The sequence below is a fragment of the Ictidomys tridecemlineatus genome, chromosome 1 (genome assembly GCF_052094955.1).
Source record: "Ictidomys tridecemlineatus isolate mIctTri1 chromosome 1, mIctTri1.hap1, whole genome shotgun sequence".
In the NCBI taxonomy this organism is placed as follows: domain Eukaryota; kingdom Metazoa; phylum Chordata; class Mammalia; order Rodentia; family Sciuridae; genus Ictidomys; species Ictidomys tridecemlineatus.
The window spans coordinates 37945818-37973369 of record NC_135477.1 but is presented as its reverse complement, the minus strand read 5'-3'; the positions used below and the strand labels follow the sequence as shown (position 1 = coordinate 37973369).

At 43.0% G+C, this 27552-nt stretch overlaps 1 protein-coding gene across 3 annotated transcripts in view; it reads right to left on the bottom strand.

Moving 5' to 3' along the window:
- Positions 1 to 27552, bottom strand: part of Grid1 (glutamate ionotropic receptor delta type subunit 1) — a 702171-nt gene that overhangs the window by 204916 nt on the left and 469703 nt on the right. For all 3 annotated transcript variants that reach the window (XM_078038861.1, XM_078038864.1, XM_078038852.1), the window contains exons 6-8: positions 25289 to 25459; positions 12811 to 12972; positions 11246 to 11365 (exon numbers count right to left, since the gene is read on the bottom strand). In XM_078038861.1, the coding sequence (XP_077894987.1) occupies positions 11246 to 11365; positions 12811 to 12972; positions 25289 to 25459 (453 nt within the window). The remainder of the gene's footprint in view (positions 1 to 11245; positions 11366 to 12810; positions 12973 to 25288; positions 25460 to 27552) is intronic.

Genomic DNA, 27552 nt, shown 5'->3' with positions numbered 1-27552 from the left:
CTTGGAAAAAATAAGAGAAAAACTTTTATTAGAATGTAGGGACAAAGAATTCTTAGGCTTTTAATGCTGAGTAATATTCCATTGTGTATAAATGCCACATTTTTTAATCCATTCATCTGTTGAAGGGCATCTGGATTGGTTCCACAGTCTAGCTATTGTGAATTGTGCTATTATAATAAGTTAATACATTGGCATAATAGAAACAAATATACAAAACCAATTAAATGACTATATATGTACAATAAAAAAAGTAGAAAAATCAATTTGAAGATTTACTACATATAATATACTGGTAAGTATCACTATCTAGGAATAAATCAAATAGAATTTATTATTCAAAGCTCTACAATGAAAGTTACAAAACTTTCCTGAGAGAAATTAAGGATGCTATAAATAAACTGAGGTATACCATTTTCATGAATTAGATTATGCAATATTGCTAAGATGTAAATGTATCTAAATTGGTCTAGAGTCAATGCAACCTCCGTCAAAATCCAAGATATTTTTAGCAGAAAATGAACATCTAGAGGGGAGTGGTGGGAGGGAGGGAGTGTAGGGATAGGAAAGACAGTGAAATGAGATGGGCAGTATTACACTATATACATGTATGATCACACTAGAGGTGTGATTCTGCACCATTTAGAAGAATGAGAAGTTGTGCTCCATTTGTGTACAATGTGTCAAAATGCATTCTACTGTCATGTATAACTAATTAGAACAAATTAAAAATTTTAAAAAGAAAAATAATTTTAAAATTTATACAAATATAAATGTAAAATTTATATATAAATTTTGTATATTTATAATGCAAAGAGCCACAGGTAGGCAAGTCAATCTTGAAAGATAAGCACATAGTTTTCCCATGTTTTCCGATAGACTGGTTCTCCCCCGTGTGGCCCTGATTGATGTGAAGTGCCTCCTCCTCTTGGGAACTGTGGAGCAAGCTATGTTTATGATGGCATTTGTCTCCTGATTTGTTGGCTTCACAATACCTGAATAATAATAAAACCTTCATTTTAAAACACAGTAAGAACGAATGATCTAACATTACATGTGACAGCAATAATTATTTGAGTTACAAAAGAGTACAGATATCTAATACCTTTAATATCCACTTAAGAACAAAAAAAATTAATTAAGGGTGGTAGACAGCAAAAGTGGTTCCATTGGTGAGTATAGTGACCAGAAAAGATGCAAGTAACCTTGATGATGCAAGTAATGTCCTTTTTTTCATCTACCTGTCGATTGCAAGGGTGTGTTCACTATTTGAAAATCTATTGTGATTCATTTAAAACATGGGCGTTTTTCTTTTTGAATTTTTAATATTTATTTTTTAGTTCTCGGCGGACACAACATCTTTGTTGGTATGTGGTGCTGAGGATCGAACCCAGGCCACACGCATGCCAGGCGAGCGCGCTACCGCTTGAGCCACATGGGCCTTTTTCTATATGAGTGTTACACTAAAGGTTACATTTAAAAAAAACCTAGGATTTTGTCATAACTCTATGCAGAATAAAATATATAGCATCCCAAACCAGAAAAGATAAAAATAAATGATCTATTCTCTCATATAAGAACTTTTAAAAGTGACAATAAAACAACTACTACTCAAGAAGCCAGGAAAGAACACAAATCAATTAATTAAAATAACAACATACAATAAAAATTATTAAACAAATTTGATTTAGAATTTTGGGAGACAAAAATCTTTAAAAAAAAAATCTCACCAGGAAATAAAGGGAGACAACACAAATACACAATAATAAAAATAAAAGGGAAACATTTCAACAAATTTTTTAAAGTTATTTGCAAATACTGTACTACCCTTTAAGTAATAAATTTGGCAAGATTTTCAGTGAAATGTATTGTACCAAATGACATGAAATGTGAAAAATCAGGAGAAAACATTTCTAAGATATCAAAGCAATTGATCCAAAACCAACAATTAGTCAATTTTATTACAGTCAAATTTATCCCAACTTTCAAATGTTCTGTCCATAGAAATATAAAAGATGAGTGAGCCATTGTCCACATCATGAAGGAACACCAACCTTACACAAGCTGAACACAAACATCTGAGAAACTACCTCAATGTTACCTATGTATCTGGGTGGAAAATCACAAATGCAATTGAGAAAAGCCAATTGATATAGTCTAGGAATAGAAGCCAGGGCCAACTCCTAGGAAAGTGTTCTTTACTCATAAATAGGAGGCACACAGAAAAGAACTATCATCTTCCACATACTGCCATCTTCCTGGTATAAAAAGTAGAACTTGCACAGCTGCCCAGCAACTCTAAGGAAAATTTTTTAAATTAATTAATTTATTTGTTCTAATTTGTTATACATGGCAGCAAAATGCATTTCAGTTCATAGTACACAAATGGAGCCCAGTTTTTCATTTCTCTGGTTGTACACAAAGTAGAGTCACATCATTCATGTCTTCATACATATACTTAGGGTAATAGTGTCTATCTCATTCCACCATCTTTTCTGCCCCCCTGCCCCTTCTCCACTCCTTCCCCTTTGCCCTATCCAAAGTTCCTCCATTCCTCCCATGCCTTCTATCTCCATTACGGATCAGCATCCATTTATCAGAGAAAACATTTAGCCTTTGTTTTTTGGGGATTGACTTACTTCACTTAGCATGATATTCTCCAACACCATCCATTTACCAGCAATGCCATGATTTTATTCTCTTTTAATGCTGAGTAATATTCCATTGTGTATATATACCACAGATTTTTTTATCCATTAATCTATTGAAGGACATCTAGGTTGGTTTCACAATTTAGCTATTGTGAATTGTGCTGCTAAAAATATTGACATGGCTGCATCACTGTAGTATGCTATTCTTAAGTCCTGTGGATATAAATCAAATACTAGGCCTTAACTATACTACAGAGCAATAGTCTCAAAAACAGCATGGTATTGGCACCAAAATAGACTTGTATACCAATGGTACAGAATAGAGCAAACATAGACAAATTCACATCTCATACTAAACAAAGGTGCCAAAAACATATATTGGAAAAAAGATAGCCTTTTCAACAAATGGTGCTGGGAAAACTGGAAATCCATATGTAGCCAAATGAAATTAAACCTCTATCTCTCACCATGCACAAAACTCAACTCAAAGTAGATCAAGGATCTAAGAATTAGACAAGAGACCCTGTGCCTGACTGAAGGAAAAGTAGACCCAAATCTTCATCATGTTGGATTAGGTCCCTGTTTCCTTAACATGACCCATAAAGCACAAGAAATAAAATCAAGAATCAATAAATGGGATGGTTTCAAACTAAAAAGCTTCTTCTCAGTAAAAGAAAAATCAGTGAGGTGAATAGAAAGCCTACAGAATGGGAGCAATTTTTACCACACACAAGTGTCGGATAGAGCATTAATCTCTGGGACATAGAAAGAACTGAAAAAAAAACTTAACACTTAAACAAATAACCCAGGATGGAGTTGTGGCTCAGTGATGGAGCACTTGCCTAACATGTGTAAGGCCCTGGGCTCGATCCTCAGCATCACATAAAAATAAATAAAGGTATTGTGTCCAACTACAACTAAAAAATAAATATTTTTTTAAAAATAACCTAGTCAATAAGTGGGCTAAGGAACTGAACAGACACTTCTCAGAAGAAGATATATGATCGATCAATAAATATATGAAAAAATGTTTGTCATTGCTAGCAATTAGAGAAATACAAATCAAAACTACCCCAAGAATTCATCTCACTCCAATCAGAATGGCAGCTATCATGAATACAAACAACAATAAGTGTTGGCAAGGATGTGGGGGGAAAGGTATACTCTTCCATTACCGGTGGGGCTGCAAATTGGTGCAATCAATCTGGAAAGCATTATGGAGATTCCTTAGAAAACTTGGAATGGAATCACCATTTGACCCAGCTATCCCACTCCTCAGTTTATACTCAAAGGACTTAAAAACAGCACTCTAAGGAAAATTAATATTATACCTTGAGAATGGCCAAATACGAACATGAAAGGACCCAGATCTTTGATCTGAGCACTGAACTTTTGATGTGCCAAGCTTAAGGCTGCCCTAGCTTCAGGCTTCTTCTAATGTGAGACCCTCCATATTGTTTGATCTACTTGGTTTGTGTTTTGTTACCTGCAGACAGGCACATTTCAATAATGCGCATAAATGAATTAAACTTAAGCTGGAAGGGAAAAACAGAGAAAGACTAAGAATTCTTTAAAAAATCAATGTGGAGATATTCACAATTTAATATAGCATAGGATAAAAAGTGCCATTCAAGTCAACAGGGAAATAAATGTTTATGGTTATAAAAGGTGTTATAGGAGCCATTTCATAAAAAATGTAAAAGCTAGGCCATCACATCACAGTTCATCCCAAATCCATCCCAGGTAGATGGCAGGTCTTGTTGAAAGAAAATCCAATCTTAAAAATAACTTGAAGAAAGTGTGGGTAAATAGTATCTACTCTGTAAATTGGGTATGACTTTCTAAAAATTACAAACACGGAAAAATATTGCAATTGAAAAAAACTCTTAAGTATTTAACCATATATTTAAAATTTTAAATGTCTCTTTGTGAAGATATTTTCTTCACAAAGGCAAACAGTTTAATGGGACAAAATATTTGACACAAGTAACTGTCAATTCCCTTCTGAAAGAGAGGTTTTATGAGTTGACAAGAGAAATTCTACCCCCGATATAAAGGTGCAACAGACTTGAGATAAAATTTTATGAATGGTAAAATACAAATTATCAATGGTTATATTTTAAATATACAATCTCACAAGAATGCAAATTTACCAACATTATTCAAATATCAATCAGTTTTTGAGCATAGGATGTAGCACAGACTTCCATATGCTATGTGTGGATGTAAAATTCTTAAGCTTTTCTATAATCAATCTAAAAATATGAATCACATACATCAAAAGAATTATTACCCTTGGTTTAGTAAATCCACTTCTGTAAATAATGTAACAGAAAAATAAATATAGATGTAAATTAAAATTGTATGTGTTCTGGATGTTCATTATGGCACTATTCTATAATAATATGTTAAAAATGAATGAACATTCATCATATAGGAAGATTAAATAAATGAGAATTCCCTGTAAGTTGAGTAATGTGCTTCCATTAAAAAATCATAGTTGTAAAGAATAAAGAAACGAGTGAATACTCTCAATATAGCACTAAGTGGGAAAGTCGGGATATAAAATGTGCATACAATAAATAGCAATTTGATAAATACACATATCACTATCTCTATCTCCATGTACAGAAAGAGAGAAAAGAAAACATAAAGAAAATGCACTAGAAGTGCAAACAGTCTTTATTTCTGGGTTTAGAGTTTATAGCTGACTTTTATATTCATTTCATTTATCTGTATTTTCTAAACATTCTACCCTAAATGAGCATGTATTGATGAAATGTTACTTAAAATGAAATACTTAATTGCATCTTTTCCTTATGCCTTTACTCAGATGAAGCAGCAGTGTTTGTTTTGGTTCTCAGCTCTGTCAGAAGCAGTTCTTGCACAAGGGTTCAGAACGGTTGACATTTTACTTGGGAAATACGCTGCAAGAATGTTAATCCATGAAGAGACTGAAGTTTATTTCTCTTCTGTGACTCACTCTGCACAGCCGGGAATCTCTGTGACAGAGGTTTAGTAGAGACACAGCACAAAGCTCAGGCTGGGTCCTCCCAGGTCCATCTCCACCCAAAGCCCCTTCCTCATTACTGTGCACACTTCAAGGCTCCTGGCACCCACTGCTGGAGCCATCATGTAAAGGCAGCTTTTACTTTATCAAAAGAACTAGCTTGCCTCCTATGTCCTTTTTCTTTCATTTTGTTTTTAATTTTTTATTTGTTTTAATGAGTTATACGTGACAGTAGAATGCATTTATGCACTTTGATATATCATACATAGATGGGATATAATTTCTCATTTTTCTGAGTATACACGTTGCAGGATCCTATTGGTCATGTAGTCCCATATATACATACAGTATTGTATGTCCCTTTTCAGTGTGGCCTCCCTACTTGGAACTTCTGAACTCTGAGAATGTGGGACAATTTGTAACACAGTGTAGCAGAAACAGGCAAGAATGTTAATGATGTCCAAGCAAGCCCATAGGCCAAGGGTCCTATGGTGTGGCAATCACTGCCTGATGATCAGTTATTACTCCATGAATCAGCAGCCAGGAGCCCCTCTGCCAGGAACATGACATCAGGTGGGGCATTTGATTCCTGAATAAGGCTAGCTTTTATAAAGAATTAAACATGACAGAAAAGATAGAAGAAGCATCTTAAACTAGGGAGGAAGAATGAAGCTTCCCTCATTTTTCTGGGTAACTTCTAGAACAGGGAGTTTGAGTCAGTGGCAAGCAATGGAACCTCAGGTGAGCAGGCTCCAGGTCATCCTGCAGGGGTAAGGAACTAGAACATGCACAAAGGAGGCACTGGCACTGGGGTGACTGGAGTGGAAAGTGGGCTGGAGGGAGAGGGAGTCACAATACTTCACTGCCTCAAGTTCAGAAAGGTATTCTCTTTCTCTCCCTCTCCCTCTCTCTCTCAATCTGCCTTCCAGCACCAGCATAATCGTATGTTGTTGGTGCTACAGAATCAAGTCTCTGAAGTCTCTGGGCCTCAGTTTCCCAAATGGAGCTGTGTAAAAAAAAAAAAAAGAGATGCTGGGGACAGAGGCAAGTGTGAAGGGAGACTCGGGGCTCCCTGCCCCAAATCCTCACCTATTAAAATCACCATATGTGTGCTTCTACGACTGTTCAATATATTTGGGTTCCAGTAAAGATCCTGTTTGAACAGACTTCCTCATAGGGCTAAAGCAAAGCTTGAACACCATGGGACTAAATACATCCTTGGTCTCTCATTACCATAATTCAATCCTCATCTCTAGAAAGGAGCAGAAAACATCCACACACTCTCCTGTAGCACCAGGGTCTCCTTAATCTTGAGATGAAAGGTATAAAGCAAACCCACAGGCTCTCTGGATGTTCCCACCCATTTCCCCACCCTCCTTCCCAAGAAGACTCACTGCCCTTCACTGAGTCAGTGAATCAGGTAGATACCACCCAAGGGAAATAAGGTTTGAAGGGCCTGCGGGCAGTTGGCTATTTTCCCAGGGTTTTGCTGCACCAGGGACCCTGTGTTAGTGAAAGGAATTAAGCCCCCCATGCTGATGTCATTAGGATAGAGAAGGGCAGGCCCAATCTGCAATCAGGTCATGGAAAAATGTTTCCTCGGGGCTATAACTGGTTCACAGTCCATGCATGTTTATGGGGGGAAAAAACAACTGTTTTCCTTCCCTCATTGATCACACCAGTACCAAAACAGCCCTGAACACAAACCTCACTAGAGGTGAAGCTCTCTAGATAATCCTCAGCCCTGGTCTTTATAAAGAGTGGCCATCTACTCCTAAGGCACACAAGGAGAGCTGGGTAGTGCCTGGGTGCACAGAGCTTACTGACCCCAGCTGCACCACTCAGGGCTGTACAAGAGGCCCTCCCATCTCTGGCCTCTGGTTTGGGAACATGGTGATATTTGGATTTGCCATCCAGGACACTGTGAGAGGAGACCCATGCCTCTCTGCTCTAATAGGGTCTAGGGTAGATATCTCAGAGAAGGAGCACTACCCTGATACCCCATGTCATAGGAGTATTTTCCCTGCCAAGTGCTATGTGGGGTAATTCTACCAACCAACTCCTCTACCCCACAAGAAATTCACATCACCTGCACCTTTAATTTGAAAAAAAATGTTCAGAGAAGGAAAGGGGCTGTAAAAACCCAGGAGACGCGGAGCCAGGAATGACACAAGAGTCCCAGAATTGATGAGACAATGTATGAATAATGCCCCTTTGTACACGGTAGATATTAACAGTTCCTGCTGCGCCCCTCTTGTCCTTTACAGCTTCCCATATACCTGCACCTTGGGTAATTTTACTACAGGTGGCCTCCAACAGATCAGCCCCAGCTCATGTCATGCACTAAGGACATTTGCATACACAAGTTCATGGGAACTTCCTTTGGAAATTCCTGTCCTAGCAAAATGAAACAAACCAAGTAGAAGTATGCGGAGTTCTGTTACAGTTCAGAGACCTGAAAAAACATGTTCCCAGTGGGATGAAGCACGGACCCCCTCAAAACAGGTCAGCCCACTCCAGTGGGGACTGGTGCTGACTCCCAGCAAACACTGCCCCTGGTGGCAGACCCAGGCCAGACAGCTCCAAGTACAACACACAGACTATTAATATTTTGCCAGGAGTTACACAGCAAGCTGGCAACGTAGACCTTTGATTTTGTCATCCAGTGCTCCCTCAACAAGAACGCGCTTCCTGGATGAGATAATTTAATTAGTATTTGTCCAGCACCCTGCAGCGAAAGGCGATCACCCACTTGTTCCTTTCTATGCAGGGGCTGAGTAATCCATGGTCTCTTGATACCACTTAATCTAAAATGTCTCTGTGACTCACCCTTCCTGATATTTCCCTCCAGGGTATTTAGTTTAAGAAAAATATCCACTTGCTCCCTTATTTAAACGGGCTCTTTTAGTTTCAATCTTCAAGAAACTACAGGGTATTTTGTTTGGTTTTGCCTGTGATAGTTGCCTCTTGATTTAAATATATATGATGTCTATCATGTTTGCAGAGAACCCCTGACCCTGCCCAGCACAACAGCATCCAGCTGCTGGTTGGTTTCCCTAGCAGCTCTGTATGGTGTATGGTTGGAGAACTGCCACCTGGGGGGGGGGCTCCTCAAATAGCTGATCTTTGTATTGCTTTTGTGTGTCTCAGGAACCCTACTGTACCCTCAAGTCTGCGACGCACCCTTGATTATTTTCTCTCCTGTGAATTCCCTTTATTTTATTCCTTAAATCACCTTGACTTCCCAGCATCTTTTACCAGGGAACCAAAGCTCAGCCCTGCCTTCAAATACAGCCCTGTACCTGTGACTCCCTATCCCAATCCCTTCTCCTTGGTTTATCCTGAAATTCTTCAGATCTTGCTTTAATGCACCCTGGAACCAAAGAACAAACGTCTGTTGTGATAAGTCCCATTCCTTACCTTCTAGATAACTTCTCCTTACCAGTGATAAGCTGCCAGGCAGACAGATAACAACTGGGATATGCAGTTATTAAGGGCAGATTTTAAAATGACAAAAAGATACATTTTAAAATAATGCCCACTTGAAAATCAGCTTCCTTTCCAACTCAATTACATCCAGGCTGCCTGCTCAGAAACTCCTTATTCTGAGAGATTCTAGCTCCCATTGGCTTCAGACTTTTGAAGAGTGTTGCCTTGGCAACATGGAAGGCCCAGACACCTGAAACAGGAAGTGGAGGACACAGTGCCTCCCTTTCCCTGAGGCACCTGGAGTGGTCTGCAGGATGCAGGGCATGGACCTGCCTAAGAAGATGCAGGGATCCCCACACCCAACATTCTGCCCACTGTAGGGACCTTGGTGATAGAGCTGTGCTGAAAGAAGTGGGGTGGGTGGTAGCAAAGGAGCTAGCAGGAGGGCCTGATTGCTACTAACCTCAGAGGAACCTTCAGGAAGGAAGGCAAGTACCCAAGTACTGTGGTTGATATGAATGGTCATTTTGGCAGGCGGCCACACTCTGTAGTAAAAGATCACACCGGAGGGACTGAATGTGCTCCCCTGCCCCAATTTCTTCTTATTGAGTGGGAATCCAAACACAAGCCAATTTTTCTTGTGGTCATGACTCAAAACAATGTTGACCATACATTCTTAGCCTCCAATCAAGCCTCACAGCTTTGGGCATCCCCAAAAATCTTTATAGGCCAACCTCAACTTCTTTTAACATTGCAGGTCACACTCTGGCCCTATAAGGTGTCCCAGGGTAGTCATCAATTCCTTGGATGGCATCACAAACCAAGCTTCTAAAATGTCAGCAGCCACTGCATTACAAAATTATTGAACCACCTAGAATTTACATAACCCACCCAGAGATTGTCACATGACGGGCTGAAAGTCCTCCATTCTCCCAATCAGACAGGGATCCTAGGCCATCCTGGGCATCCAGTCATCTTACACATACTATCACTTCCCCCTTCTTGATTTCCAGCTCTTATCCCCTCCACAACCCCACACATGCCTCCTTCTACCATGGCCCTCCAGGAGTAAAACCAAAAAAGTCCTCCACCCAGATTCTCAATGCCCCAATACCACTTAACATTTGCCTGCCTCTCCACTGCTCCTAGCCCATGTTGGAGGCTAGGCTAGAAGGCTATTTGCTGAAGGGCTATCCAATCCCTGCTTAGGACTCATTACCTGCAAGATTTTCCTTCATCTCCTGAGTACATCATTAGTGGAGACATCTTCCTCTAATATATATTGAAATGCATGTGTGCATTGGTGCTTATGTGTGATTACACAGACCTGTGCCTGAGTATATGCGATCAGTGAACACTTTAACTTTTTCCCCAAAAGAATGAGTCCCTGTGGTCCCTGAGCACTCCCATTTTCAACTCTAACAAGCTCTATAGACCATTCCTGTGAATGCCTCCAGGGTCGGCCAGGCCTGAGTAGCAGTCACTGTCCTATCTGCACTCCCATTATTAGCTCCATGCTGGCTCACAGTGACAGATCTAAGATCCATCATTCAGATAATTATTCCAACCTATTACTCATCCTATGGACTTCTTGATCCCAATCCCTTTAAGACTCTTGGCCTCATAGTCCCCCTTAACTTTGAAGGTCCCCACTTGGGTGAAAGTCCATCTTGCCTCTCTTTAATCCTGAAAAACTGTCCACTTTTCCCCCAAAAGGGAGTAAAATGGCAGAGTGTCACTGGAAAGGTCCACCCCCAGGCCTGCCACCTGCATCAGCATCAAATAGAAAGGCCAATCCTTACTCTGAGTCACTCGACTCATCTGTCCTTCCCTTTCCACTGGGCTCCAGCACTCCCCACTCATCATCCTCCTTATATATCATTGTTTTGTTCATGGCCTTGTCTTAGATCTGCAGAATGCTCTGTTGTTCCCAGGGGCCCCTGCTGACCTTAGAGGCACTTCCTGTCTGGAAATCTGCCTGTGTCTATCCCCATGCATGCCCCATCAACACCAACATCAACAGCAGCAGCAGCAGAGAGAGTTAGAGGAGCCTTCAATGCCCCCTAATACTTGGTGGGAACAGAGGGGCCCAAGACTCTTGCTGTCTTCCGTGGTTCCACAGAAGGAAGGATTGGAAGGCAGGGACTCTGAAGCTTACCTTGCGCATGTCTTTGCCAAAGGTCTCACTATAGGTTGTGCCAAGGATTTCAAACTGGACATAGGGATTGGAGCTATCCTCCCGAAATTCCATCACTCCCGTGAGTCCAGTGATGTGACCCTGCAGGAGAGGAGGAAAGACCATTGAAGAGTTGGGGTGGTCAGGGTAAAAGATGGAATCACTAAAAATGAAGTGGTCACCAGGAAGAGAGCAATCAGGGTCTTGAGGAGGTTGTAGATGGCTGTAACAAGGACCTAGTCACTAGTCACTGGTATTTCTAGGGTCTCAGAACAAGATCAATAGGCCATTTGCTTGCAGGGGAAATCCCTAAGGCTTGTACCTGACATTCCCACAGTCAATATATTTATGATTCCTGCTATGTGTCTGGCACTGTACCAGCTGTGAGATTAAAGACAGGTGGCTTTTATCTCTACCCTACTGAGACTTAGTCTTCTCTAGTCCCTGCTCCAAGGGCTTCTCTTAGCCATACCCAAGAGGAAAGTCAAAAGTCAATAAGAGCCCTATCTGACATATGGCCATAACCTGAAGGGGCAACAAGTATGATCATTTCTTGGATCCTGGCTTTGCTGATTTGCCACTTTGAATGAATCATTGCCTCCCAGCTTCAGTCTGAAATTAATCAGATCCACATCACAGAGCCCACAAGAACTGAAGGAGACAATGTGCACAAAGCACAGCGAGAGGCACCAACTGGCTGTGGTGCACCTGCCAGCCCCACGTGGCTCTCCAGGGTTTAGCGGGCTCCATAGGGGCAGCAGGCAGCCCAGTACTGAGTGAGCTGTGGTGATTTCCCTTTTCTCTTCAAACCCAGGGTAAGGATCTCACCCAGCCTTCTCTCTCATGGACTCTGTGGAACCAGAAGAGGCCCAGAGGCTGAGCTGGCCCACGAGGGGCTACATTCTGTTCTGGGCTACAGTAAATTCAAACAACACAAGAACATGCCACTGCTATTGAAACTATATGTAATTTATTGTGACTAAAACTTCTAATGCTATAGATTTCCCTACATCCTTGTTTAAAGCCTCAAAGCCAATTTGCTATAACAAGTGTTCCATGGAATATCCAATTCACTTCAAATCCAGCCTTCTGACATGGCGCCAGTCCTCAACACATGGTACACATCACATGTTCAAAGTACACATGTGCGCATGTGTGTATACCCTACACACACACACACACACACACACACACACACACACGCTGAGATCCTAGCTGATCACTAGGTGATCAGATATAGATAGGCAACTATCTCCATATTTTACTTGCTTGTGACCTTGGGAAATTTATTTAACATTTATAAAGTCCAATCTACTTATATTATAATGGAGACAATAATAGCAACGTAGCCCTGGACTACTGATCACCTATCTTTCAGATGCTGTGACAAAAAGAATAATAAAGAGAAACCTGCACAAGTGACAGAGGGACAGCCATGCAAAGAACCCAGCTTCAGGTCAGCTGCTGAATGGGCAGAGTGGGGGGGGGTGCAAAAAGATACCTGTCTTTAGCCTTGGGCCACCCAGGAGGGTGTACCCCTCACACACCTTTTTGATTGTGTCCAGCATGGACCTCCCTCCATTCCATGGCTTGGTTGATTTCCGTATGCAGTTGAGGCTTGCCATGCTATGCCACTTCCGGTCCTCCAACTTCCTATGGAAGGCATTGGCCAGCATCAGAACGCTGTCGTACAGGTAGAGGTTGGAGATCTGCAAAGATAAGGGCAATGAAACTCTCCATTGGTGCATTTCTAGAGAGCTCTTCTAGGGAGAAACTGGCAGAAAATTGGAATGGCTCGGATGCAACACTAATTTGTACTGCCCAATATCTATGCCATGAGCCTCTGGCTTCCTGGAATTCATTTGACAGCCCAGCCAGGTGCTAGAGTTCCAAGCAGGATAAGACCTAGTCTTGCTCCAGGGATGAGAGTTGAAGATTGATGTGTACATCAACAAGGAGACTCAGTGTGACCAGCACAATGATTAACACCTGCAAGCAGTCAAGTTACCTGCAGGGTAGCAAATATGGAAGGAAGAATGGGCAGAAAGCTTAGAAGGTTTAGTAGGACATTTGCAAAAACACGAAGGTATAAAGGAACAGGGCCAGTTAAGGACAGGCTCCACTGGAGTTTTCTGTAAAGGACAAGATAGTAAAGATTTTAGGCTTTGAGGGCCCTACTCAACCCTTCCATTATACCCTGAAAGTAACCATAGATAATATAAAAACAAATGGGTGCAGTCATGAGTTAATAAAACATTTACCAAAACAGAGACTGTGGTGGATTCACCCCCATGAATCACAGTTGGCTGAATCCTGGGTCAGAAAAACTGAAAATAGTTCAATATGAGTGTGTCAACAGTGTAATGGAGCCTGGGTAAGAGCAAGAGGGAGGCAGAGCTAGAGCCTGCAGAGCCTCATGGGACATGCTAAGAAAAAGCAGCACAGGCATCTTTAGAGAGAAAGATAAAACTAATGGGTCGGTGTACAAAAATCTGGTGACCAGACCTTGGCCCAGGGAAAGACCACTCAGTCACTGATAAGCCTAGGGTGAATGGTGGCCTGAGTGATCTCATAGGAACAAGAAAGATAGTAACAGGTGGTGGAGATTCTGTTGCCAACTCTGCAATAGACCTACTGCCATGTGAGGAAACCCATTTGGGATTTGCAACTATAACCCAGTTGCAATGAATACAGCCAGACCATAGTAAAGACCTAGCCCCATCTCCGAGCACTCAAGAACAAAGCCACAAGTGAGAAGTTGAATGATAGTGTGAGCAGAAGCATTGTTGTGTAGAAGGCCAACAAGTTTGGCTCACCCTCTTTCTTTCTTTTTTTTTTTTATTGGTTGTTCAAAACATTACAAAGCTCATGACATATCATCTTTCATACATTTGATTCACATGGGTTATGAACTCCCATTTTTACCCCAAATACAGATTGCAGAATCACATCGGTTACACAGCCACATTTTTAATATGGCATTTTACATAATGCCATATTAGTGACTGTTGTATTCTGCTACCTTTCCTATCCCCCACTATCCCCCTCCCCTCCCCTCCCCTCCCATCTTCACCCTCTTTCAATTAAAAAGACCCCAATCTGGATGAGCAGGAAACTCAGTAGCCATCCCCTCAAGGACCTTCTAGGGCCCCTTAGAGAGGAAGGCAGCCCTATTCTCAAAAGTGCTTCTCATATCACCCCAAACCTCTAAGAGGTCACCAAAGCAAAGGAGTGGAGGAGGAAGGGGGTAAAAGAGAGGTAGCATCCAGTCTCAGCCAGGCTTAGGGCCCCTTCCTGATAACTGTTGCCACAAACAACAGTCAGCCAAAGTGAGTCAAGAAGACTAGTCTCTGAACACCTCGGCAGCAAGTAGCCAGCTAAAAATATTTAAAAAAAAAAAACATTACTGGATAGAAATAGGAGACCAAGTTGACTTCACAAGACACCTGAGAAGATCACGTAGCTTCCTTGGGCTGCAGGAAGAGTCCCTGCTATCCCCCAACCTCACCTTCCCTTGCTTCTATGACCCTGCACCCTATGCCTTGTTCTCTGTCTCTAATTTCTTTCTTATCCATCTTAGTCTGGGCACCCCAGGAGCAGTTCAGGAGACAGGCACTTGGGTGGTGGGAACCCTCCTCTGCAACTGAAGCTGACATCAGAGGTGAACCAAGGGAGAGAGGTGCAGGGCATCAAAAACCATCTGCTCTCTCACGACTGACCAGCAGCTCATGTGAATTCTCAAGGGTGATTTCTACCTTAACACATCCTAGTGGAGCTGACCACTTCCCCTTCAGGTGTCCCCATGCAATGGCCATTACCAAAGAGGCCTGTTCTCCTTGCCTGAACCTTTTCTGTGACTACCTTGGGCCCAATGCCTGGTGCTCTCTATGCTGTAGAAGTGAGAAGTGAGTGGAGGAGAGACACAGGTTCCAGAGGTGACAGAGATGTACCTGAATGATTAATCACTGCTGAGCAAAACAAGTGTCCCAAGCCAAGGGAAAGCAGTGTGCCGGTGCCTCTTCAGGGGCCTGCAGCACACAGGTACTTACCTGACAGCAGAGAGAAGAGTCCTTCCCTCATCTGGAATTTGCCCCCTCTCCCACAGGGAACACCATAAAATAACCATGCCCCTTGAGGCCTGAAATAGCATTTCCCAATAAGCAAGACGAACCCACTCCCTATTTCTGCCAGCTCCCTATTCCTCAGGAGTCCCCACTACTGTAAATTGTTTTGACATGTTTTAGTCCTTCTGGAATAAACTCATAACAGAAATGTTATTATAAGAGAATATAAGCTACTCAAGGGTTGGCTTGATTTTTTTTTCCCCAAAAGGATAACTCAAAGCTGAGAGTCCTTGATAATGTGAAGATTTATCTTCTAAAGACATTCATGGAACTTCCCAGTCACCCATTCATAACTGGTGTTATTTAATCAGTAGGGACAATTTGACCCACACGCCATCTTTTTACGCACTCACATATCAGGTAGAGCTACAGTACTGTCTCAGCTCTGGCCCAGACATGCACCCATCAAATTTTCTTTTTCCCCCTCCAGCACTTCTATTCACTATGAATTAAGGTACTCAACAAATAATACATGAATGCAGAGAGGCCTGCGATGAAAAGGAAAAGCAGAACATGACTCAGAAAGGCCAAAGAAAGCCCTCAGTCCTCCCACAAGCATGTCTGCTTGAAAGGGGGAATGCATTCCAGTTCAAAGGGACAGGTTTAAGCAGTGCTCTTTTCCAAGTGTGGAGAGGCTTTACACTGCCCTCATATCACCCTGGATACATCCTCTTCCATGATATACTACACACTGTCAGTACATAAATGTGTTTACCTCACCAAACTCAGCTCTTTAAGTGCTTATCTCTGGAATCCATTACCAACCAAGACACATGACTGGTGCTTAATAAATATTTGATGGATGGATGCACAGTAAACGCATAGATAGATGAAAAGATAAATAGATGGGTGGATAGGAGGATGGATGAATGGATGCATGGTTGACAAATGGATGGATGCATGGATGGATGGATGGGTGGATGGATAGATGGACACATGGGTGGATGGATGGAATGATTGAAAGATGAATGAATGGATAAATGGATAAGTAGATGGCTGTCCAGCTGACTGAATATGTGTGTGTGTGTGTGTGTGTGTGTGTGTAGTAGTAGTAGTAGTAGTAGTAGTAGTAGTAGTAGTAGTAGTAGTAGTATGAGAAGGAAGAGGAGGAGGAGGAGGAGGAGTAGTAGTAGTAGTAGTAATAATAGTAGTTGGGTAGGTGGATGGATAAATGGATTGGTAGATAAATGAGTGGATCTCATGCTACCTGGTTTTCACAAAAAAGAAAAAATACAAAAAAAAGAAACAGCAAGAAAAAGAAATTCCCTGCTTCCCACTTGGGAGAGAGCTTACTTCATTTCCTCCTCATTTATAGCCTACTAAAAACATCTTCTGTTCCTCCCTTGAAGCTGTTTCCACCTACTCCATTCATTCTTGCCCCTTTTCCAATAAGAACCTGTCTCAATTACCTCTTCCTCCCTTGGGAGGAAGCTAACCTTGGGAGGAAGCTAACCTTCCAATTGTAATCTATGAATCCACCTTCTGCTCCCCAACCTCAGCATCCTCATGTAGGTGATCTACTTTGAAAACAGAATTGACTGACTATTCATTCACTGCTGGGGATGCAGAGAGCAAGGAAGACCCTATGCTCACGGTTTACTTGTGGAGAAGGGACTTTTGTGGGAAAAGATCAAGATCAAATGGTTCAAAGGCAGTCTATGCTTGAGGCCCTCTTCCAATTCTACTAAGCAGGTGGGTGAATATATGTGTCAAGGCTTGCTCTGCCAGGAGGAGAAGTTTGGAAGGAAGTAGTCTCACAGCTACACGGACACACACCCATGGTCACAAAGGAGCAAAAGCTCAGGCTGGTGCTATAGGCTAAAGGGCAGAGAAGGAGTCTTAGCCTGAAGGAGTCCTGGCCTCCATCCTCCAAGTTCAGGTTAGGCACAGCAGAATTCATCAGCAAAGGGAAGACATGCAGAGCAGATACTGTCATGAGTGAAACCTCATGCCCACGTGGTCAGGATCCCAGCACTCTGGCATGCTAAGAACACTGTAGCACAAGTGACAGAAACCAAAAATATTTCAGATGAAGGTAAATTTGAGAAGCAAAAGGGAGTTCAAGGCCAAAATTATGGTACAGGAGAGATCCTGCTGCCAAGCCAAAGACCTAGATGCTGGTCAGAGTAACCAGAGGGAACAGTCAAAGGCAGGCAAAAAACAGCCAGGAAAGGGCTCATAGTTTTCATGGGATCCTAGAAACTCAAACTTAAGTGAGGAGAGAGCTGGAGGGGGACGAGCTGGTTTATTTAGCCACCCTGAAGATATGCACCAGGCTCCTCTTTCACTCATCCTCATATGATAGGACTCTGATCTGCTGCAGGCGCAGCTTAAGCTGGTGGCTTAATGGGATCAGCAAGAGCTTTGAATTTGGCAGAACCCAGGCCAGCTTTGCTCACTGCTAGACACCCAGTGTCTATAACAGTGCATGAGTACAACACACACTCAATAAATGTTCACTGAACAGGTGAATTAAATCTCCACTTGTACTCACTTGCTGAGTGATGTTGAACGAGCCATGTAACACCCTTAGATTTATCTTAATGACAATAAAATACAATGTGTTCTGAATCCTTGGAGAGGTGCAATGTGGTAGCCCTGATTTACTCCCCTGTGAAATGCACACGCTAATAACCCTGTGCACCAAGACTGTCCTAAGCTCTGCATGTATTTTCATTTTAAATGAAGTAGAGATAACAAGAAATGGAAGGGGCAACCTAAAGAAGAACCTAGGAAGGCTCCTAATTTCAATGTGGGGAGCTGAGGGCTTGTCCAGGGTTGCCCCCAGTGGCCAGAGTCCAGGAGAAATCTAGTACATAGAAGGTAGGGACTACTGGGAAAATGAACTTGTGTCCACCAATACCTCAAGGCTCCTTGGTCTTAAAGACTTTCAAAGGGACACAGGGGTCATATCTGGTTTCTGAAGCTTGTGAGTCAGAAGACTGAGCAAAGATCAGAACTTACCATTCATCTCCAACTCCACTACTCATCTGGGCACATGTCCACAGCCTCTCCCTGGTTTCAGCAGCACAGACATGGCTGCCTCAGCCCCTAGGATCTGGGCCAGGCTTTTTAGGGCTGTATGCCCCGAGGTATTACAGATATACCCTTTGAAAGAAAGGTCAATTCTCTGTCCCTACAATGTTCTATAGAAAAACCAATTCAGGCAGGTCCAGAGCATGTACAGCTGGAGATAGAGAGGCTGCACACTACCTGGACCAAGTCCCTGGGAGGGGAGCAGCATGGCTTACTGGAGTCAAACACCAAATATTTGCACGCCAGGGCTGGCTCAGCCATACGTGCCTTTGGCACAGCAGATTCTTTCTTGAGACCACCCAGGTGTGCAAAGGAGTTGGGAAAGGCAGACAGGAAATACCAAAACAAGGTCAGCTGCAGGCCGCACCTGGCGAAGGCACCATGCTACTCTGTGCTCTGCCACTGAGTCCCTCCCATCCTCTGTCCAAGCCCAAGGGCAGCAGTCCTGATGAAGCCTCCCAAATGTTCTCTCTAAATGCTCACCATCTCCTGTCTGTCATGGCCTTGTTCAGGCACCCTCATTCTTCCCTTAGGAGATGGTCACCACTGGTCACTTGTCTCACAGCCTCAGGAAACTTTCCACCCCACATAGTCATCTTTCTTGGAGACACACCCTGCTAGGAATTTCTAACTTCAGCTACCCCATGCAAAAGGTGGGTCCTCAGAAAGGAAACTGGGAAGATAGGACACATCACTGGGAGGCAGAAAAGAGAACTTAGCCAGGAGCTCTTGATGGGGGCTAGCATATCCAAATGGACCTGCTTGGCTACTAAAGAATTAGAGACCAATCACACGAAATTGACCCAGATCCAAGGATAGAAAAAATAGATCCTATATTCTTTTGAAGAGTTAGAAATAGCATTTTCATTATACCAGTAACTACCTTTTATCTAGGAACATACCTGGTGTCAACAGGAGCAAAGCCCAGGAGTAAAATGGTCAAGTTGATCTTCATGAGACAATAAGGAGAGTTTGCTTGAGAGTCAAAACCCAGAGGAAGAAAACAGGAAAGACAGGGAGGCCAGCAAGATGGAGAGATGTTGAAGTACTGGGATGGGGAAGCAGTGTTTGGGAACATGGAATATTCCCCAGCAGGAGAGGACTTAAAATATCAGAGGCTATTTGTGCAGCTGCAGTGCAAATACCCCTCTCTCCATCATACATAACACAAGTCTCAGACTTGGAGACTGTTTAGTCAGCTCAGGCTGCTTCCAGAGAGTACCTTAGACTTGGTGGCATATAAACAATAGAAAATTACTTCTTACAGTTGCAGAGGCTAGAATTCTATGATTGAAGCACTAGAAGACATAGTATTCCTTGAGAGCCTATTTCCTGGTTCATAGATGAGGTCTTCTAGCTGTGCCCTTATGTGGTAGAAGGGGAGAACTCTGTACACTTCAAGTCCCTTTCATGACCTTAACTCTTCCCAAGGCTCCCCCGCACCCTCCCTCCAAATGCCATTAGCTTGGGGATTGATTTCAACCACAGGAATTTTGAAGGGACACAAGCATTCAGACTGTAGGAAGTGCCTTGCTCAGGTAGGAATATGTTGTCTTGGGAAACCAAGAAGACACTGATTTTCCATTTGGACAAGCATTTGGATAAGGCAGGATAGAAGCAATCCTATTGGAAGCCTGGATTCCCTTCTACCTCCAAATGTAATGAAATAGAAGCCCCTGGTGAAATTGCTGAGTTCCTCAAGACAGCTGAACTCCCAAGCCTATCTGGATGTCAGCAGGCTGAGACCTCTGCATCCCCCTATCAGAACTGAAGGGAGCAGGCCTGGGGTAAACTTGTCTGCAGTGCAGTCAGAGTGTCTGCCTCCCCAGCACTGGGTGTTTGTCTTTGCCTTAGTAAATCTATGACTCCAGTCAAGAGTGCTCCTGGTTTGGCTCTGTTGCATTTTAGGGGCTCAGAAATTGTGAGTCTACATTACCATGGTAAGTATCATCCTTTAAGTCAAAAGAAGATGAAGAGCAGGCCAGGGTCAGAGCCACACAGGCCAGCTGCATCTGCATCAGATCATCGTTTGCCCAACACCAGAGCTGGAAATGTGGGAAATGTTTTCATTGCACAAGGCTGCATTTCCTCAGGGCTTCTACAGAGCCCAGGATTCTCTTCCTTCTGTCATTAATCAAGCAAAGTGGACTGTTCAGGGAAATATCACAGATATGCAAACAGCAGGCACTGACCTCTGACCAGATCCTTAGACAGACTCTGGTCAGCCAGCAACATCAGATAAGCAGTGGACAGAGGGTCCAGCTGGGAGGACAGGCTGATGTCCAGATGCCACAGCTTGAGGAATCCATCCCCAGGCAAGGCCTCTGTGCCAAACTGCTGCCAGCCCACCTGTCCTGAGAGAGGACATCATGGTCAGACCTAAGGATGTAGCAGATGGTGGCAGAGGGCAAAGGGGACGCAGGGGGCTCGGCTCAGCACTGAATCTAAGAGGAGAGTATGGAGGGCAGAGAGGGGCATCTGTCTCTACCCAAGGCTTTCGGGACTCCAAATGTACACACGGCCACCTGCGGTCAGAACAACAACCAGTTGCATCCAAGGAGACCACCCATGCATTTGTCCGACATGGGCTTCCTGGCTCTCCTTGTCAAATGCACCTGTCTGAGCCTTTAGGGTCACATAAACCACTGAAAATGACACAAAATCCAAGTTAGCCAGTGTGGGGAGACTCGGGAAATGCTCCAGATGAAAGACTTCTCCTGACAGGCTGACAAAGATCTTGTAGCCAGGGAAGAGTTCAGAAAGCTCTAGGGAAATAGATAAGAATATGTGGGAAGAGGGGGTTGAAATGCTTTAACAGATTGAGCATGATGGGGTGGGAAGAGTGATTCCATCAAGCCACTCACCATTTTTTAAATGCACAAAGAAGAGAAATTCCAACCTGAGGGAGCATTTTATAATAATACTGCATTAGCCCCCACAGCTTAATTCTTGGCTCAGGCTCCACAGTGACCAGACAACACCATGTATATGGTTTGCTTGTTCCCCTTTGGAAACACATTTGAATATAAATGAAGTGGCAATGTGATAATGCGTCTGTTACTTCAATTACAGGCCTGAAGTTGCTGGGCATTGCAGTTCCGAAGACAGTATAATACAGATTTTTCTCTGAGCTATACTGTCCGTGAAACTTGTACCAAGTCTCAGGGTTCTAAGGGACCAGTTATCACTTTTATTACTGACCGAGTCACATGAGCCCTAAACTAACTTGTCAAGAAAACAAGAATGAGAAACATCCCCCAAATCAGACAGTACTTTGTAGGGAAAGATAAACAACACTACTACATAGTGGCAAATGCAAAGCTTTTGGAGCCACTAGAAGCTACTTATTTAGGTATTTTTCTTCCAAGGGACTTTCTTTCTACTAAATAGCTACCAAAGTGATTTGCTATAATAGCGCTTGGTTGGCTTTCAAACACAGAAAGCACTGACCACAGGCCTAATAGAGGAAGATGGAGTTTCTGAGGCCAAGAGATGGATGATCTTGCAAAAACGCCCTGCTCTTGATGGTCCTCACAGAGACTCCTAAACCAGAATTATCATCCCAAAGGCAGCCATGTGGGGGAAGGAGCTAAGATGGACTGGAGAGCTCCATTTCCAAGAGGATTTTCATTAATTTCATCAAGACAAAGTTAATAATCCATGACATCAATGTTGTTGTTTTTTTTTTTCCTTGAGTTGGTTGTTCCAAGCATGTTAGAGTCTCCTCAATAAATCTCACAGCTAGAGGCTAGTAGAAATTAGTTTGCCTTCTACACTATCATTAGGAAAGAAAGAAGTGGTAATAGTTTCTGAGGAAACTCGAAGGAAATGGCTTGTAAATGAGATGAATCTACAAGCTGCCCAAGTGGTTGTTGGGCAGGAGGAGTAAATAAATCCACATTTCTCTTCCTTCAGACACTGCTCAGGGGGAAGCAGATGCAACCTAATGTAAGTAGAAGTGTCTTTAATGAAGTGTTTTACATGGATAGAGATATGTTTTGCATAGAAAGAGATAAAGATCTCTATGGCTCTGAGAGACTTGTGTTAACACCTTCACTCTTAAGAGATTCAGCCCATAAGTCCTTACTGAGGGTCTTCAATGAGCAGGGTCTCACATGCATGAAGTGCTAAATTGGTATAAAAGGTATGATCTCTCCTCTCCCCAGCAAGGCAGCAGTGACCAAGCACCCAGATGAGTCACGTGGACAGTAACAGGAACTCAAAGTCTTGTTATAAGGGGCTGGAAAGATGAGAAATGTTATTCTACCCATGACAATGCTGTTAAGTATATTCAGAAAGACAGAGTATATGACTGTCCATATTTATATGGCCATGTTCAGCCTTTCCATGGAAATCTTGAATGCACCTGGCCCCACCCTCAAGAATGAGGCTACTGTTCGTAGCTCAGCTGTGCTCTGAATGGTTTCCATTTGTTCCTTTGCTTCATTTTCATGATAACTGTAGTGGGGGTAGGTAATATTCTCATCCTTCATGGATAGAGAAGGAAACTGAGGCACAGAATGAGAAATAAATAATTATTATTAAGTAATTAGTAACTGGAGTTACTGGGATTTCTACCCAGGCTACCTGGCTGCTATTCTGCTGCTGCTGCTGCTGCTACAACTCCAGGTCTCTATGGTATTCTTGAATTTTGCTCCTATGAATGCCTGGGTCTCAGTAGGAATAGAGATAGGGTAGGCTGTTCCAGGATTCCTGGGTCTGATATTTCATTTACTTCACTTGATGATGTCTAGCCACACAACTCAGAGCTTTGCCATTGTTTATCCTCTTGTTGGGTACAATTTAGGGTGCCCTCAGCTGCACTCCCCCTTAGTCTCCTCAGTCTTTTTGCTCTTTTGTCCTCCAATTAACAGATCCCTTGTGGCCAGTGAGTCTGATGCACAGTCAAAAGGCCCACCAATTTGTACATCATAGTCCAGAGCAAAAAGAGTAATCATAGACCTTGATGAGAAATACCATCCACCCTCCCCTGCCTGAGCCTGTTCCACCCACCTTTGTGCAAAGGAAAGTGACCCCTCTTTTGTTCTTCCAGTAGGCTGAGTGCAGCTGGACTTAGCAATTACTGGAGAAATGAATAGAGGAATATGAGGCAGGGAAGGGCTAGGATGACATGTTTGGAGAGGAGTGAAGCCCTTCATGGGGGAAAAAATCTGGGGAAAATCTTCAGACATTTTCTGACCCCACACAGAGCAACTTCCTTCTCCTGCCCTGGATGGGGATGGGTACTACTGCCTAACCACTTGACTGACTCCACTTCCATCCTCGTGGACAGCAGGAATAATACATACAGAGGCCAAATAAAAGGGACTTACTTGGTCCTTTCCACCTATTCAGTCTCTAGAAAGGTGGAAAGCAGAATAGACCAGCAGCATCCCAAAATATAAAATTGCACCAAAGGCCTTTCTGACCTAGAGTCCCAGGACTCTCAAGTTCATGGGCTCTGTGGAAGCTATTGTTATACTCTCTTGATCAACATTTTCCTAAGACACCAGACATTTCATCCAGCTGATTGAACTGATAGGACTCCTGGCGCCATGGGCACCAAGGAAGAGGGGATTATTTCAGCTAAAACCAGTGTCTGCTGTGTTTCCCACCCACTGAGAACACATTTCTTATGTTTACCATCTTTAAGATGTGTTTTCTTCCCCCAATCCCCATATAAGATTTTATGATGTGTTCAATTATCTGGCAAGTTAAATATGTCCACTACCCACTTGAGATTCTAATAATCCCGCCCCCACAAATTTACAGCCCTTGATACAGTGATATCAGAATGTCCTTGGTTGTGGCTGACACTCTCATGGGCAGACGCAGTCATCTTTAACGTGGCCCAGAGACACCTGCAATCAGAATCTGGGAATCCTCAAAAGCAACTCTCTAAATTCTTTCAGGGCTATGAAAAACATATGCTTTTCTCCTCACTCCAATTCTTTCCCCAGGCCTGACAAGGTTAAGAAGGTGGAAACAGTTTCAAATGCTGCAAGGTGAGAATATTATGCATACACACTTCTGAGCAATTTTCATAATCCCAACTGGAAAAAATTTCTGTCTTGCTCTCATCAAGCACCAATGATGGTTTCCTTGAGTTTAACATTCCCAAGAGAGAAGCAGGTTTGGGACTGCCAGTGAGTACTCACTACACTGCTTCCTGTTGCTCCCAAATACCCAGAGAAAAACCCACCTTATACGACAGGCATGAAGCTCCCCATTCTATTCCAAGGCCCTAAGACAAACTAAAGCAGACTGCACATATTCTAGGGAGGTGGCCAAAGAACTGGCTATAAACACTCTGTACCTCTCACCTCAGAAAGAATGGAGCAGGTAGCCATGTCCTGGTCTGATCCCCTGACCCCTCCCTGCTTGACTGAGGATCCAGCAGTATTCTGGTTGAGCTAAGCCTCAGCATTGAGCAGATGTGCTGGGGTAGTTCCAAGTTATTTTTCAGGAGCTATCTGCAGTGACTTTTAACAAGGAAGAGCTCAAGGGAAGTCTCCATCCCCAGCTCTCACAGAGGAACCCATCCCCACAAAGCAGTCATCACAGATGTCTAAGAAACAGCAACCTCTTCCCTGCTAAGCACATAACTTTTAAATACCAGGGGCACCCCATGAGCTAACAAGCCCTGCCTGCTGACAACAGGAATAATTTCCACAAGTGATACTCAGACACTGCCCAGTCAACTGGCTTCACCTTCAGCAAATGACAGTGTTCTAGCAATTAAAGTTAGTGGGCAATAGTACTCAGCTGGAGCCTAGGAGGTTCCACTGTATCTCCTGAAGGTGGCCAAGGGTGTGGGTAAGACTCCCGGGTGGAGAGTGCCCAGGAAGGCAGACTACACACTGACCTGCAGCATCTGGAGGTAGCCTTCCTGGGGGTCACAGAGCAGGGAGGAGATGCGATGATTGTTCCTCATGCATTTCTGGTTGTCCTTTGCAGATGGGAAGATTTGCCGGACCACAGTCATCCTGCCCAGAGCACTATGAACCAGATCCAGGATCTCGGGGTCACTGATTTCCTGGAGAAATAACGAGACCCATGCTTACCATCAACTCATGAACTGTCATAGGGAAGAAAAAACATCTTGAGGCATACAGATCATAGCCCAAAGAGCCAAGGCAACTAAGCCAAAGGATTGGACCAGACTATATATTTCATTAGTTGCTTATTTACAAACAATATTTGCTATGTTAGGTGCAAGTAGGATTATTCATTTTCCCTGAAAGCCAGAAAAAGATGTCTGACACTAACCACCAATGTGCTGGTTTTTATGGTCAAGCTTTTAGGAACCAATGCTGTCATCTATCATGGTAGGTATTAGCAAGATATAAAGGCTAAATTCCCTATTGAGAGTCATCTACCTGATTTATTCAGGAAAAGCTGGGTTTTTTTCTGACATAGTTGATCAAAATTCAAAGAGCTTCCTAGAATTCCTTAATAATTAGATTGATTTTATGAAAATATTGACATAAAAATTTTGCAAATATACCTGGGTTTTTTTTGTTGTTGTTTGTTTACTCATTCATCCCTTCAAATCTACCCAACATCTCTGAGGTTTGTCTTGTACTAAGTACCAGGGATACAGCCATTCAGGAGACAGAGATAATCCTATCCCAGGAATTTCTTTATCATCACAGATTGAAAGACACTGAGTGTCTCAGGGGCTAAGGACACCCCTTGTGCTTACCATGTTAGATCCATCACATACCAGGCTCTTTGCATGCATTAGCTCATTTAGTGTTCACCACAAACTAAGAATTCTGTGAGGTAGATACTACTCTTATCCTATTTCATCCTCAAGCATAGAAATTGCAAAGAGAGCGGGCCCTTGGGGAGATCTGACCAGGAGGAGGCTTTTAAGAGGAATTAGCACTGTAAGTGAACTTGAGAATGAACTTTTTAGGCAAAGTGCTTGTGGAGGATTCAGCTGAGAAGCTGGGTGGGTTGTTGCAAATAAACCCTGCTCTGGGTAGAGACAGCAGGGTGAAATGCTAGAGTCTTCACCAATCTGGAGAGAGCAGGCTGAGCCCCTCTGCAGGGTACATTTTGAGGGCATAGAAGGAAGGAGTGAGTGGTCAGGCACAGGGCTAGAGGCAGATTCAGGACCAGATGGGAGTTTGGGGGGGTCAGTACATTCCACTAAAATACCTACACTAAGGGCATTGAGGAGACCTTGAAAGGTTTTAGGCACAAGTGAGTCAATCAGATTTGCATTATCAAAACCTCTGGCTGCTGTATGAGAGAGGATTAGAGAGGAACAAAACTGGAAGAAGAGAGGATAGAGAGAAGAATGGCAGGCTGCACAGCTGGGCCCATCTCAGGTCTACCAAAAAATGGAAATGAATTTATGCTAAGTGTTCCAGCAGCAGGACAGAGGGTCAGCCAGGCTAAGAAAAACGCTGGTTCACTGTCTCCAGGAAAGTGACCAAATCAGTGGTTGGTTGCAAGTCAATATTTTAACTCTGAGAAAGTATATTTTAAAATAAGCCTTAAATCTTCTTCCTTACAAATGTCCCATTCTAAGCTCTGAGACACTGTGATGGCATAAATGGAGCTAATGAGGTTAGACATTAATGATCTGAGGTTTCAAAATCATTGGGACAAGAACATAACATTTTTAAGGGTAGGATGGAAAACAGTTTATTCAGTCACTGTCTTAAGAAGCAGTGAAGCCTGGTCAGTTAAAACCCACATGCTGAATCAGGGAATGAATAAATATTAAGGGTTGTGCTTTAATGTGATCTATAGATTCTACGTGTGCTGAACTGCAGGGATCTCAAAAAAAGATTAAAGGGCTGTACTGAATTTGGCATACTAGATTTGGGTTTAAATCCACTGAAGTTTGCATTTAAGACAAAAGACTGAGAGAAGATGATCTTGCTAGATTGACACCAGTAAGACCATCAAAGGTAAAGAAACTGGTCGGGTAGGATGGACCTAGAACATAGTGGGAGTGGGGCAGAGGACACAGCTGAGTCTGAATGTGCATGCCAGCCTCTTCTGCGTTTGCCCTGGGATCATGGCCCTGTCCTAAGCAGGTATCCAGGAAGAGAGAAATCACATCCTAATTGCACAAAAGAAAGAATATAAGAAAGGGCAACAAGTAGACCA